Raw genomic sequence first — 16100 nt, 5'->3', positions numbered from 1 at the left:
TCCTGCACCTAATTTCTATGTTTCTATGTTGTCTTGTCCAAAACATTTCATTATACCGTTGACCCTGTGTTAACCTACATATGACAAATACAACTGAACTGAACTGAACTATGATTTTGATAATAATACAAGATTCATTCGAACCAAGAGAGAGTTAGATTTGGCTCTTAGGGCTAAAGGAATCAAGGGATATGGGGAAAAAGCAGGAACAGGGTACTGATTTAGGATGATCAGCCATGATCATATTGAATGGCGGTGCTGGCTTGAAGGGCCGAATGACCTACTCCTGCACCTATTTTCTATGCTTCTAACATATTTGGCCATGAACCACAGGTTGGCACCATACTATGGCAACCTCACCAACAGCCCGTCTCGTCCTTTTCTTTCTTTGTTGTTTTTAGTATGTTGTTAAATATATGTTTTAGTGTATCTTTAAATTTGTATTATGTGGGGGGTGGGGGGGTTGGGGGAAACTTTTTACAATCTCTTTCCTTAACGGAGATGCGATTTTTTTCCGTATCATATCTCCGTCCACGCTGTGGCCTAAAATCGTGGAGCTGACAGCCTCTTGCTGGGGACCGACTTTGGGAATTTCAACCGCATGAAGCTCGTGATCCCTTGTTTAGAGACGGACTTTGGGAGCTCCAACCGCGGGAGCTTCGATCACTGTGATCGCGGGAGCTCGATCGCCTCGATGGGGGAGCTTCGATCGCCAGCTGCGGGAGCTTCGATTGCCCTGACTGAAGATGGTTCGACTGCCCCGTCTGCGGGAGAATAAGGAGAAAAGAAGATGAGATTTTATTGCCTTCCATCACAGTGAGGAATGTGGGCGAGCAGCTGTGGTGGATGTTTATGTTAACTTTTATGCAGTTGTGTGTTTTGTTGCTTTTTCTGGTATGTCTGCATGGCAAATCAATTTACACTGTACCTTAAATGGTACACATAACAATGAAGGACCATTGGACCATTGAACCATTGCAAATCTGCAGGTCTGGCGCTACCAAAGTCCCTAGGGTGCCAGATTATTGGACTTTTACTGACAGGAAAGGATGCTTTCATCCGCACGGCCTGATGGAGCTCTGATCTCCTGGTGCTTCTCCAGATGGAGTGTCCATTCATCCAGAGCTACCAATATTCCTGGTGAAGCACGAGAGCAAATTAAAAGCCAATTCCATTCAGCCCAGAGAAAATTTGGAAAGTTTTCTCCAAATCATGTTTATTATAATCTTGGTTTATATTACAGAACAATTTCTTATTCTGAAGATTTTTAGAAGCAGATCCACTGAGACATTATCCCTCCTCTGACCCACTCAGAGAATACCTTTACAAGAAAGTAGGGGCTTCAAACCTACCTCAGCAGCAGTTGTAACGCTAATGTATGGGGGATATTAGTATCGATTGCTACCCAATACCTGATTATTCCAGTAAAGATCTGTGTTCATCCCTCTGTTAGACACGGTGTCTGTATTTCATTCCCTCTCTGCTCATCCCACAGGCTCCTTTTCTGCAACATTCTGTACTCATGCCATTTAAATAATAATTGCTAGTTTATTCTTTCCTCCAAAGTAGATCACCTCACATTTCCCACATGACAATCCATATGCCAAACTTCTTGCCCACTTGTTTAGTCTACCCATGTCTCCGAGCAATCTCTGTATCCTCCCCAAAACTTGCTGATCCATGCATCTTAGTGTCAACAGTAAACTTGGCTATTGTACAATTAGTCATCAATGTAGATTATAAATATTTAAGGTCCCAGCATTGATTCCTATGGAATCTCACTAAATTGATTCCTAAAAGAGGCTCTCTATTTTCTGTTAATTGCCAATCCCCTATTCATGAAAAGGGATCAAAATAACATTTCATCTGGCGGCTTAGTCCGGGACATAACCCCTTGAGCAGCATCGTGGCACAGTGGTAGAGTTACTGCCTTAAAGCGCCAGAGACCCAGGTTTGATTCTCACTTTGGTTGCTGGCTATGCAGAGTTTGTGCGTTCTCCCTGTGACCATGTGGGTTTTCTTTCCACGTGCAAAAGACGTGCAGGTTTGTACGTTAATTGGCTTCTGTAAATTGGCCCTAGTGTGTGATGATCTTGGTTGGTGTGGACTTGGTGGGCCAAAGGGCCTGTTTTCATGTTGTATCTCTAAACTAAACTAAACCTTAAAGTGAAAATCTAGCCATTTGGGAATAATATCAAGATTCATGTCTTTTGAGGCTTTTTTTGGACAGTTCAACAAAATTTTCAGTATTATTTTCTCTAACCTTTCTTTATCAAAGAATGTGATAGTGTCAAATACTTCTTTGTATTTATTCCGAACGATCTGTACTTTTTCACTCTCGTAGGGGGTAACATGAGGGGTAACATGAGGGGGGATTTCTTTACTCAGGGAGTGGTAGCTGTGTGGAATCAGCTTCCAGTGGAAGTGGTGGAGGCAGTTTCAATTTTATAATTTAAAAATAAATTGGATAGGTATATGGACAGGAAAGGAATGGAGGGTTATGGTCTGAGTGCAGGTAGATGGGACTAGGGGAGAATAAGTGTTCGGCACGGACGAGAAGGGGCAAGATGGCCTGTTTCCGTGCTGTAATTGTTATATGGTTATGTGGTACAAATGTCTTGAACATCGGCGAACAATGAATGGAAGAAGAATTAAGCATCAATCAATAACCATATTGACCCTGGACAACAAGAAAGCATGCTGCATAGTTTCAAACCATGCAGCATTCCTGGGATTTAGTTTAAGCATAACAAAAAAAAACTATTTGTGAACACTATAGGAAGGTCATATGCTCCATAAATTCCTAATCGAGTATGCAAAAATGAAAATTAGCATTCATCCCTTTTTCTGCAGATATCATTAGAAATTAATGTTTAACATCGAGGTAAACAGGTTAGCATGAACAGTAACTATTAGCATTAATTTGAATGTTATGTAAATATAAGGAAATTACCAGAATTTATGATTAAGGAGGTAATAGCAAGATATTCAGAAAATCATTGATAAAGAACAATCAACAGTACCACACAGGAACAGGCCTTTGTTCCACCATGTCTGTGCTGAACTTGATACCAAATTAAACTTGTCTTTTCTCCCTGCACTTAATGAGAATGTACAAAGCATGATTAATAAGTTTGCAGATGACACTAAAATAGGTGGTATCATAGACATTGACGATGATTATCAAGACATGAAGTGGGATCTACATCACTGTATATCCAAAGATCTTATAGCTATAAGATCTTTGGTATATCAGCTGGCCATGTGGGCCGAGAAATGGTTAATGGAGGTAAGTGTGAGCTGTTGCATTTTGGGAAAGCGAACCAGGGCAGGATCTTCACAGTGAATGGCAGGGTCCTGGAGAATGTTGCAGAACAGAAGGATCAAAGAGTACATGTACATAGATTCCTGAAAGTGTAGATACTATGGTGAAGAAGGTTTTCAGATTGCTTTTCTTGCTACAGGAAAGATGCCATTAAACTGGAAGGAGTGCAGAGAACATTTACAACAAAGGTACCAGGACACAAGGGCCTGAGTTCTAGGGAGAGATTGGGCAGGGTAAGACTTTATTCCTTGGAGTGCAGGAGGATAAGGGGTGATTTTATAGAGGTGTATAAAATCATGAGGGGAATAGATAGGGTGAATGAATGGAGTTTTTTTACATGGGAATCAAGAACCAGAAGACCATATAACCATATAACAATTACAGCACGGAAACAGGCCAGCTCGGCCCTACAAGTCCATGCCGAACAATTTTTTTCCCCTTAGTCCCACCTGCCTGCACTCATACCATAACCCTCCATTCCCTTCTCATCCATATGCCTATCCAATTTTTTTTAAATGATACCAATGAACCTGCCTCCACCACTTCCACTGGAATCTCATTCCACACCGCCACCACTCTCTGCGTAAAGAAGTTCCCCCTCATATTACCCCTAGAAGATTCTGAAAGCTGATCAAAGGGAAAAGTTTGTCAACTCTGTACATAGGTTTAAGAGAAGGGAAAGATTTAATTCATGAAGTGAGGAGCTTATATTCATTGCAGTTTAGAAGAATGAAAGCTGATGTTGTCAATACATAAGATTCTGAGGGAGATACAAGGAACTGCAGGTGCTTGTTTCCAAAAAGAAGACACAAAAAGCTGGAATAACTCAACATCCCTGTAGAACATGGATAGGATCTGAGGGCGATTAACATGATGGTGTTGAGCTGATTTATCCTCTAGGGCATCAATATGCTCATGGCATATTTTCAGATGCAGATGCAAATTCTTTTGCCTCAGGGAGTCATATATCTTTGTAGTTCTTGACCCCAGTGAGCTGTGCTTGCAGAAACGTTGAATATGTTCAATGTGGGGATCGACAAACATTTGAGTAAAAAAATCTGAAGAAAGCAGGTAAATGATGCTGGTCAATATCAGCCATGATCTTAGTGTGTGGCAGAGTAGATTTGAGGGGTCAATTGGTTTACACCCACTTCTGTTTTTGAATCTGTATTTTAATATCACAATGTTTGCAAACTGAATCAAATGTTCACAATATCAATGCAACTATTCTTACTCTTATTTATTAAAGGGTAGACAAAAATGCTGGAGAAACTCAGCGGGTGAGGCAGCATTTTTGTCTACCTTCGACTTTTCCAGCATCTGCAGTTCTTTCTTAAACGTATTTATTAAAAGATCAATTTCACACAATAAAGAAGAGAAAAACATACATTCAATTTGGTAATTTTAGATTCATATGCAGTCCTAGACGTGAAAGCAGAATAGATCTGACCACCATGTCATTTGGTCCTTGAAAGATTTTTAACAATTATAGCATTCATAGACACTTTCCAGTTTCAGTTACAATACCAGTTAATTTACCTTGTCCATAATCGGGGCCAAATGCTCAGAGCTGTTGTTGTAATGCAAGGTGTACATGTATGTAAATTGGTAGCAGTGGAGAGCCACACAGCCTCTGGGTTTTAGAACCCTGTCAAACCCCTTCGTAAACGCCTTAAGTTGAACGCCTTAATGTCAAACCAACGTGCTGCTGCTGCTGCTGCTGCTGCTGTCACCAGGTCAACAGAAGCATCCTTGAAATCCAGCTTCTCTGCTACACCCTGTCTGTTGAGTGAAGTGACATGTACAGAGATGAAATGGTTTTAATATTTTGCAGGCTTCGAAGGAAGTTATTCTACTTACATTACAGATTTTATTGTCGGAAAAATACATTGGCAACAAAATTAGGTTGGGCACCTCCAGGGCTTTTGGCTCCTCGAAGTTTAATTTGCAATTCAAATATAAAATTGGAATCAAGTGCACAACTTTAATGCAACCTGCTATTTGGCAAATTGTTAATAGCATATGTATGCAGAGCAGGCAGTTGGTGTCATATGATACAATGTTGATTAATGCCAACCGAGCCAAATTGGCCACTGTGTTAATTATGCATGGAATTCACATGTTCAGCAACTGTGAGAAAACGCACAACTGCACAATTCTCAATGATCTGCAGGTTTGCTTGTGACTGAGTTGCATTTATTCACTGGGTTGAAGATGTAGCATTCTTTTCATATCACAGGAAGCACTTGAGCGGGGGCTCAGTTGTGAATCTCCATTCAAATGTAACCCTCATCCTTTGGCATAAACCAGTGCATTGATGGGAATATAACAAAAGGAGGGAGGAGGAAGAGAGGAATAGGACAAGCTGATGTGTGGAGGTGGGGCAGAAGGCTTCATACACAATGGCGTACCTGGCAGGATTGCAGAGGGCGGATCTGCAGGTTTTGCAAGAACAGTAAGCCCACAAAAAGGTTTCCACCCAGACATTCTCCCTTCATAATTCAAAACGTTCAATGGATGGCAGGAACTGGATGATAGGACGAGGAATATCATTAGCCGGTGGGTCTTGATGGAGAGGACAAACATTGCCCCTCCCACAACATCCCTTAAAATTACATGACCTGTGAAGCCAAGAGTTTTATTTCTTTAACTGCAATAATTAGCTCAGTACAATCAAAGATTGTGACTTTTGCATTGTTCAGTCCTTAGCAGCTCAGTGGCGCAGCTGGTGGAACTGATGTCACACACAGCTGGAGACCCAGCTTCCATCGTGATGGGTGCTGTCTGCCTGGGGTTTGCATGTTCTCCCTGTGACCGTGTGGATTGCCTCTGGGTGCTCTGTTTTCTTTCCACGCCCCAAAGACATGTTAATTGACCTCTGTTAATTCCCCGTAATATGTAGGGAGTGGATGACAAAATGGGATAACATAGAAGTAATGTATGGGCCGTGAACTAGTGTAATGGTCAGCATGGACAGTAAGCCAAATGACTTGTTTCCATGCTGTATCTTGAATAAAATTACAAATTTTCCTCTCAATGGCCATTAAGTAGTTTCAGTTTAAATCAACACTTTTCGATAACGTGTGTGTCAAGCCTTTAACCATAGAAAACATTATCAAGTCCGCACATCTTGTTGGCCTCTTCAATCTGAGCTTCACTCACATCAATTCCAACCACTTCATCAAAGTAAGGAGCCAATCCCATGGAGCTCTGGCCTGATACGCTCCCCACATCCACAGCAAGGCCGAACTGCCACCCATTCTGTAAATGGAAACACATTTCAGTCCAGCTCTATCCACTGCTGCAAATTTATAATCAGCATGATCCAATATTTACTGTTACACTACATATATCTGCAAATACAACAACTTGGATTCGCCAAGCATCTTTAACTTGTGTGAAGGTACACAAAAATGCTGGAGAAACTCAGCGGGTGCAGCAGCATCTATGGAGCGAAGGAGATAGGCTTATGTGTGACTTCAGACAGATGTGTGGATATCTTAGAGTTTATACAAATCTTTAATGTCATTAGGGATGGAATTTTATGAATGATGAGTGGGTATCCAGTTTGGTCAAATATGTGCAGAGTAAGAGGATCTTGAAAGAAAATCAACAGTTCCTTTACTTAGCCGAAGGTTCTCCTCTCTGTCCCATTAGAGAACTCTGGGTCTCTTCCAATTCATCTTTCAGCCACAAGAAGTGTGATGGAGACATTTGTGGTGGAGACATCTCTTGCTGCTACTTTCAAGGCTATTTGTACAGTGCACCCTAGAGGGTTTCTTGGCCATCCTGAGAAACAGGGCCTCCCTCTTGATATATACCGTATATTACCTCGGATGTATTCAAGAGAGAGTTTGATAAAGCTCTTAGGGCTAACAGAATGAAGGGATATGGGGAGATAGCAGGAATGGGGTACTGATTTTGGATGATCAGCCATTTGATTTGATTTGATTTTGATTTGATTTAATTTATTGTCAATGTCTTCAATGAAGAGCAACAAAATTCCTTTTCCCTTAGGCATACAAAAAAAATAATTAAAAAACCCCACAAAGCACAGAACACAGTAGTCCACACCACGAACATCCCCACAGCAGCATCAAAGTTCCCCACTGTGAGGGAAGGAACCAAAGTCCAGTAAACCTCCTCGCTGATGTTCCCCAATGTTCACCCGTGGTCGGGGCCTCCCGGGCACCCCGTAGTCGCCGCCATGGGCGGCCCGATGTTCAGGCCCTCTCGCCGGGAACCTCTTGTCGGCAAACTTCCACCAAAGTCTGTGGCTCCCGATGTCCACAGGCCGCGCTGGGCGGAGATTCTCGCTGGCGACCCCCGGCAAAGGGTCCCAGGACTCCGCGATGTTAATGTCAGCGCCGCCAGCGTAGGGAGCTCCGCACCCACAGCTCCGTGATGTTGGAGCAGGGGCCCAGCACTCCAGAGCTCCAAACGGCGATCCCAGGAAGGCCTCGCCCGCTCCGTGATGTTTCCAGTGCCCCACCACCGCTGCTGAAGCTCTGTTCCGGTCCCAGCAGGAAAGGCCGCGCTAATCCAGCTGGTAGGCCACGAGGGGGGGGGCCGAGGAAGCGACTCGGATAATAGCCGCATCCTCGCCAGGAAGCGACTGAAGGACGGTTTCCCCCTTACCCTACCCGCATCCTCCATATAAAATACCAAAAAAAACCCCAAAAAAACAAAAGAAAACACACTCTAAACATAACAAAATAAAAAAAGACAGCCAGACCATGGGCGGAGGCAGCTAGCAACAGCGCCACCGGATGTCCAGATCATATTGAATAGCCATGATCATATTGAATGGCCGAATGTGCCGAATGGCCAAATGGCCTACTCCCGCACCTATTTTATATGTTTCTATGTTTCTTGCTACATATTCCATTGACAGGGATTTCTATATCCCTCCAAGAAATCAGTGGATTTCTAGTTCTCTCTCCCACAGCTTCTCTCTCTCCATGGCCAGCGGTGCTGCTGTTGCTGCCATGGAGAGTGTGCCTTTAACAGCTGACATGGTAAATGGGGTAAGGTCCTTTTAGAAACTGCAGAGGTCATTCTGTGTGTAAACATTGCAGGCACAATTTCAAATTTGTTCTGTTAATACAAAAATGTAGTTGAAAAAGGGAGGAAACAGATTTCACGACAAATTTGAAAGTGTGCACATATCCTTTCTTCTCGGGATTTCTACACAGCAAAGTAGTTTTTTTTAATTTGACTGTTATGGAAGAATTTTTGGCCTTGAATCCTTAAAGAGTGTTTTAAAGGAGGAGGGAGTGCTGGAGACAATTAGAGAGGGAGTTTCATGTCATTGATAATTTGACAGCTTGAAGCACAGCTGTTCTGGTGGAGGGATTAAAACTGGAGATGCCCGAGAGAGCAGAATTAGAGGAGCACAGGTTTCTTGATGATTCAAGGGCTAGAGGAAAATATAAAGAGAAGAAAGGCAGGGCCATGGAAGGTTTCTCAAATAAGAACAATATTTAACATTTTGTGAAATCTAATCAATGCCTATTGCTCAAACGCTCAGCTTCAACTGTTGTACACAAAACAATTTTTATTTTGCAGGAGCATTGATGGCTGTATGGACTTTGTCAGGAGAGTGAAGAATCTCAAATGAATGCCTCAAGAAACATCAGATTTCTAAATTGTGGAGCAAACCCTCCCCCCCAAGGCAGAGCACAAAAACCTTTACAGAACCAAGGTACAGTCTTTAAACTGCTGATTTGACTTTCAACAACAGGGAAGCATGCGTTTAAAAAAACAACAATACATGTGGGTCACTGTCTTTTAGAGGAGAAATATAATCAAATTATTGCTGTTTTGTTCTTCAGGCATGCAATGTAATTGTACTAGAAACAGATTCTATAATTGAAGCCGATTGTAAGGTGAGTAAAATGGAGACAGGGCAGGGCAAACATGTCTCCTGAGCATCCCCAATATTGATTACTACCCCATTTGCAGCACTGCTTCAGTTGCCAAGTCTCTGGGCATGGTAATTCCCTCTGAATCTTTTCTCCTCTCTCTTTTTCCTCATTGACTACTTCTATTGTTCACCTAATACTCTTATGTTGCAGATTTTGTCTGATAATACTCTTGCAAGATGCTTTGTAACCTGTTATTATGTTAAATGAACTATATGAATGCACGTTATTGTTATCTCCACACTGAAAAAAGATACATTTTACATATTTTTGAAAGTGTCGCAACAATCACCACATTTGCACAATATTGGTTTATACTTTGAGTTCCTGAGAGATGGGGCCCAATTATGTAAAATGTAAAATTAGATGAGATTATTTCGGGAAAATGTAATTGAAGGAAATGAGGAAGGGGAAGAGGTGGTCCCTCTATGTGTCTCTTTGTATGTGTGATTTAATTCTGTAAGCTACAGTATATTCCCATTTAATACCACTGTACTCCAGGGACTGAGTATTAGTGAAATGCCAAATCATCTTCAAGCACGCTAGTGAAGGAAAAATAAATGGCTGCATTGCAATTAAGTGGGATTAGATTTGGCTAATGGGAACTTTGCATATTACTTTGCATAGGTCCTCCCACAGTGAAAGGCATTTAGTTGATGAGGAATCCCCAGGATAGAATAACAGCTGGAGGTTGAGCTTGTTAACATAAGAACATGAACAGAAGGAGTAAGCCATATGGTCTTTCAAGCCTCTTCCGGCATTCAATATCCTGGCTCATCCCCTAGTTTGACCACTTTCCAGTCTAATCCCCATAATCCATGATTTCCCTAGTGTCCAAAAAACAATCAGTCACAGCTTTGAACAGACTTACCAACTGGGTAGATGCAACCCTCTGGGATAGAGAATTCCAAAGATTCACAATTTTGTAAGTAATAACATTTCTCCTCATAGTTGACCTGTTATCCTGAGGCAAAAATTGTTGTCCTCGACTTCACCGCCCGGGAAAAAACCTCTCACCATCTGACCTGCCAAAACCTCTCAGAATATTAGAATTCAAATGTAATTGCCTCTCATTCTTAAAATCCAAAGTAAAGATTAATTTTAAGCACTCCTCATGTACAACCCACAATAATCTAGTTCACTTGTATGGATCCATGCCTGTGGCAAGTAGATCCTTGCTGAGGTTCAGAGACAAAACGGCAGTCAGTATAATGCTCATATTCTCATCATGCTCCCTTTTTGACTCCAAATAAAACGTAAAACCAATGTTTCAATATCAAAGTTTTTAAATCTTAGGAGGCGCAAACAACACAATATTAAGTTTGAACTGCTCCGGGTGGCACAGTGTTGCCGTCGACCTTGGTTCAATCCTGATCTTTTGTTCATTGTGTGAGGAGTTTATTCATTCTCCCTGTAACTATCCTGATAGTTATGGGAAGATTGGGTATTCTGACTGGTTGCAGGGAAAAAGTTACAGGGAGAAAGTAGATTCAAGAAACTGCAGATGCTGGAATCATGAGCAAAAGATAATGTGCTGGAGGACCTCAATGGGTCAAACAGCATCTGTAGAGGGAAATATGACAGATGTTTCAGGTCAGGACCCTTCTTCAGACTGGTGAAGTAGCAGGGGGAAAGTTGGAAAAGAAAGTTGGGTGTTGGACAAAGTCTGGTAAGTGATAGGTGGGTACAGGTGAAGGGAAGGGGAGTAATTGGCTCATGGGTGGAAATAGTGACAAAGGCTAGAGATGAAATGGAAACAACAAGTGTTAGATAAAGAAAGAAGATGAGGAGTAAAATGTAAAACTGGAGGATGGGGTATAGGTGGAAGGGGACGGGAGGAGAAAGATGAGATATAAAAGGAAATGGGAGGAATTGAAGAAGAGAGGAGTGGCAGGAAGAGTGGAAAGAGTGATGGGTGGGAGAAATATGTGTGCCTTAGGGTAAGTGGTGATTAAAAATAAAGAAGGGGGTTGAGGGGTTGTACTTGAAATTGGAGCTTTGGGGTGTAGGTTATACAAGTGGAGTACACAATGCATGCATGTACACATATACACACACATCCAGCTAATGAGATGGTTGATCCCTGCAAAGTTTCCTTCAATTTGTTTGCGTATAAACAAATCATGCATGTTTGAATTAATGAAATAATTTGGATTTGTTTTAATTTTAATTTTGAACTGTTTGCTCCCAGTGTCTCAACTGCCTCTCCGCGACCTGTCCTCGACCCGCCGTCTCTCCGCAGCTCATCCTCTGACCGATCGCCTCTCCCCCCTCATCCTGTTCGCCAGCGACCTGTCCCTCTCATCTCTAGTCCTTTAGCCTTTGTGCCCCGGGGGGCGCTTCCCACAACTGACCTTGAAGGCACAGGAGGTTAGACGCCCTGGTCCTCCTCCTCCCATCCACCGGTGTTGCCGACTCTTTCCTCCTTCCGGTTCCCGGTCATTGATGGTGTAACTGTAAATTACTGCTACAACCATCCATCACTGGCACAGTGATGTAGCAGTAGAGCTACTTAAAGTGCCAGAGACCCGGGTTCGATCCTGACTACGGGTGCTTGTCTAAACTGAGTTTGTACGTTCTCCCCATGACCTGCCTGGGTGTCCTCCGAAATCTTCAGTTTCCTCCCACACTCCAAAGACATATAGGTTTGCAGGTTAATTGGCTTGGTATAAATTAAAAATTGTCCCGAGTGTGTGTGTAGGGTAGTGTTATTACGGGGTTCGCTGGTCGGTGCGAACTCGGTGGGCTGAAGGGCCTGCTTCCGAAGAGAAACTTATGGCCTTTATGTAATGTAAGAAAGCTTCTCTATCAAATCATGTTATAAGGTCAGAAGTAATAGGAGCAGAATTAGAGCATTCAGCCCATCAAGTCTACTCCACCATTCAATCATGGCTGATCTATTTCTCCCTCCTAACCCCATTCTCTTGCCTTCTCCCCATAGCCCCTGACACCCGTACTAAACAAGAATCTATCTATGTTGTTGTGCAAGATGGTTAATCTGTAAAATGCTATCTCTACACATCATTATCTTCAAGGCCATTTTGCCTTCAGTCCTTCAGCTGAATTGGATTCACGTTCTCATCCCCATCGTGCCACTTCTGGTGATGTTGAAAGATAATCTCCTCATAGAGTAAGTACATGGACAAATGCAAGCTATTTATTTTTGGATATCTAATAGATCAATGACCAACCTAAATGCATCATCAGCATTGCCACATTACATATCATAGAAACATAGAAAATAGGTGCAGGAGTAGGCCATTCGGCCCTTCGAGCCTGCACCGCCATTCGATATGATCATGGCTGATCATCCAACTCAGTATCCCATCCCTGCCTTCTCTCCATACCCCCTGATCCCTTTAGCCACAAGGGCCACATCTAACTCCCTCTTAAATATAGCCAATGAATTGGCCTCAACTACTTTCTGTGGCGGAGAATTCCACAGATTGACCACTCTCTGTGTAAAAAATGATTTTCTCATCTCGGTCCTAAAAGACTTCCCTCTTATCCTTAAACTGTGACCCCTAGTTCTGGACTTCCCCAACATCGGGAATAATCTTCCTGCATCTACCCCTTAGAATTTTGTAAGTTTCTATAAGATTCCCCCTCTATCATCAGAGTGTACAGCTGGCCTGGTATCAACTTCTGCCCTGAAAACTCACAAATAATGGATAGGCACTGCCCAGCTAAATGATATAGAGCAGAATCAAACCTGTTTTTGCCAGATACTTTTTTCTATTGGCTTTCCGCACTATATCTAATCTAACTAAACTAATCTAAACCAATTATTGAGCAAAACAAATATCTCTAGTAAATAAAGGATAACTATTGGAGGAGCTCAGTGGGACAGGCAGCATCTGTGGAGGGAACTAAACACAGGAAGCAGAAAAGTGGAACTGAATAAAGAGGAGTGGTGACAGAGAGGGGACAACAGAGTGAGGGGAGGGATAAGCAGTAGAGGGGAATGGGGATCTAGTGGGAGAAGAGTGTGGCGGAGGGAAGAAAAAGGGTGATCGAGGGCTGGGATTTAAGTTGGGAAGAAAGTGGTACGTCAGAGGAAGGAGAAAGGGACAGAGGGGGTGCACGTTACCTGAAATTGAGGACTTTGATGTTCATGCCATTGGGTTGTGGATTACCCAGAGAGACTATGTTAATACTGACTCTCTATCCGCTGCTATTTTTACAGTCGACAACTGTAGGCCATGCATGTTTCAGGCGGCTAGGCCAATGCAATATGCAAAGTCAGCAGGCGAGTCCCTCAGTGCAGAACTGATTGAAAGTCTGGAGAAGTTTGTCCATTCTCTTCCCTGTGCTGATTTAAAATCAAACACCAGAGGGCTCTGTAGGCCACTGACATTGACCGACCCTTGTGCAGGGTGTACTGCACGATGCCATTTAACTGTGGTCACCTGCACTTGATACCACTGTCCTGAATTTCATTCAATCAGTTGGTAATAAGGGAGGCAGCTAATGGCGTAATTATATGAATATTTAACTGCTCCTTCTTCAACACTTCTGAAAACATCGAACAATGTACCAAAATTGGTCCATTTCACATGATAATGTGCAGCCGAGAATGCCAAATGGAGAATTGATGGAGCTTTTTATAGGTTTTGGAGATTGTGAAGAGGAAAAGGCTAGTTCAAAATAGTCTGTGAAGGGGTGGGATTAAAGCAATGTTTAAAAATGACTACTGCATCTTTTTAAAGTCTTCTAGACTAATCATTTGTGGTTCAATAGCAAAGATTTAGCTGCTCCATCTACACATTTCTTGTTGGACTGGAATACAAGTTTCTGCTTTGAAATTAAAGGTTTTCTTTAATAGAAGCTATTTTCCAAATGATTATATGAAATGGAGGATAAACTGGAGGCTTGTACTTTTGCTTCTACTTTATATATCTACCTTGCCCAGAGTTCTGCACTGTCATACCGTGCACAAAAGAGAACGTTGTGTTTTATGAGGCTGATAATTTCAGAACCAGGATGTTGTTCAATGAGTTCCTCAGGGCAACGTTCAGCTGTTTCAACAACAACATTTTCTCCATAATAAAGTCAGAATTGTTCAGTTCCATTAACAACTTCTTCAAAAAAAAAATATTCGGAGTTCCCATCCAGCAAGATCTAAATACCACCAAAACACGATGCAAAAAGAGGGGAATAATCTGTGCTATAGAAATGCCGGACAATGATCATCCCCATCAAGAAGGAGCTTAACAGCGCGGCTCGATTATAATCTTGTAGCGTATTTCCGTTTACTGGATACACGCAAAAAAAGATTTTCACCAAACTGTTGAGGCCAGTTGATTGGCTATATTTAAGAGGGAGTTAGATGTGGCCCTTGTGGCTAAAGGGATCAGGGGGTATGGAGAGAAGGCAGGTGCAGGATACTGAGTTGGATGATCAGCCATGATCATATTGAATGGCGGTGCAGGCTCGAAGGGCCGAATGGCCTACTCCTGCACCTATTTTCTATGTTTCTATGTTTCTATGAACCTCGGTACATATGACAATAATAAAGTAAACTAACTGCATATTCAGATTGCTATCAACCGTGGGGATATACACCCTGACCATTTTTCCAGTCCTTCTCCCTGTAATGCTCCAAGCTACAGTGGAGCTAAGTTACAGCACCAATGGAAATCTGTACAACCCGTGTTGCATGAAACTGTGATCACACTGACCTCAATAGTTGGCTTACAATATGCAGATGACACGTGTGTGTTTGGAGGCTGAGCTCTGACCCATTGTGGACTCGTTTAATGAACTAAATGAGGAATGGGCCTTGCAATTAAATGCACAAATATCTATCTGTCCACTCCTGCTGTTAACACAACCCTCTAAAACAAAAGGTCCACACTTATTGTACAGTTGACGTTACTGCTTCAGAATCCTGATACTGCTTCAGTCAAGTCGTGTTTTTACATGCAGAAGTACAGTGTGGTGCCGGTACAATGAAAATCTTGCCTGCAGTATCATCCCTGGCACACAGGCTCAAATAAATACACAATAACATAAATTATATATAAATTACACTAAATTCAGTGAGAATTTTAAGAATTGTATAAAATTCAAACCCTGACTTAGTATTTCCTCAAGTATCAGCACACATCCATCCCAGTTGAGCTCCAGGTTCCGTAGGGCCTCCAGCAGCTCACTCTGCTGTCACCTCGATCCACATCTGCACCTCGGCCACCGCACCTCCCGCAGCCGACCTCGTAGCATGCAGAGCGTTTTGAGGGTGTGGGAGGTAAGACCCCGGTTGCACATACCAGCCATTTATTCCATGTATGCATCGCCGCCATCTTGAATCTCTGCACCCCCCTCTCCGGCCTTCAGTGATGAGCAGGGCAGGGCTTGACGGCTTGCCTCTTGGGGACGGGGTTGTTGGCTCCGCGATGGGCGAGCCAGGCCCACTACCAGGGGAACGGCACGGCACCACGGTCTGCCGCACGGCATTGTGGTAGAAGCATCGAGTACATTGGCTTAAAGTTGTAATCCTTTACATGGCCATAGCAGGGTTTTATTTGACCAGCAATGTGGTATATTTCCCAATACTAAGCCTAAATATTAGTAAGAATCACTCTGCAGATCCTATTGGGTGAGTGCGCTTTTGTCCTTTTTGAATCTGAGTCTTTGGCAGGTGCACCTTCTGGTTTTATTTTTTTTGCTGTGTTTTGAGAAGGAATGCTGTTGGAGCATGTGCTTGCCCATCACATTCCTGGTGTGTCTTGCAGTTGCTGGGAAGGCTTGAAGAGTCAGAGATGAGTCACTCACTCACTTGCAGTCACTCACTGCAACATACCAATCTTCGATCCACTCTTGCAGCCACAGTGTATGACATATTTCTAACA

General features: G+C 42.7%; 1 protein-coding gene across 1 annotated transcript; it reads right to left on the bottom strand.

The window, feature by feature from the left end:
• Positions 1 to 424: 424 nt before the first annotated feature.
• On the bottom strand, positions 425 to 7963 carry si:ch211-93g23.2 (uncharacterized protein LOC100005086 homolog). The gene is made up of 4 exons (XM_055638812.1): positions 6424 to 7963; positions 4983 to 5141; positions 4776 to 4792; positions 425 to 2427 (listed from the first exon to the last, which is right to left on the bottom strand). Exons 1-4 carry the CDS (start codon positions 6602 to 6604, stop codon positions 2155 to 2157), a joined length of 630 nt encoding a protein of 209 aa, XP_055494787.1. The 5' UTR covers positions 6605 to 7963; the 3' UTR covers positions 425 to 2154.
• Positions 7964 to 16100: the final 8137 nt, after the last annotated feature.

The sequence above is a fragment of the Leucoraja erinacea genome, chromosome 7 (genome assembly GCF_028641065.1).
Source record: "Leucoraja erinacea ecotype New England chromosome 7, Leri_hhj_1, whole genome shotgun sequence".
NCBI classification, from domain to species: Eukaryota; Metazoa; Chordata; class Chondrichthyes; order Rajiformes; family Rajidae; genus Leucoraja; species Leucoraja erinaceus.
The sequence above is the reverse complement of the archived record's forward strand: the minus strand, read 5'-3'. Positions and strand labels throughout refer to the sequence as shown.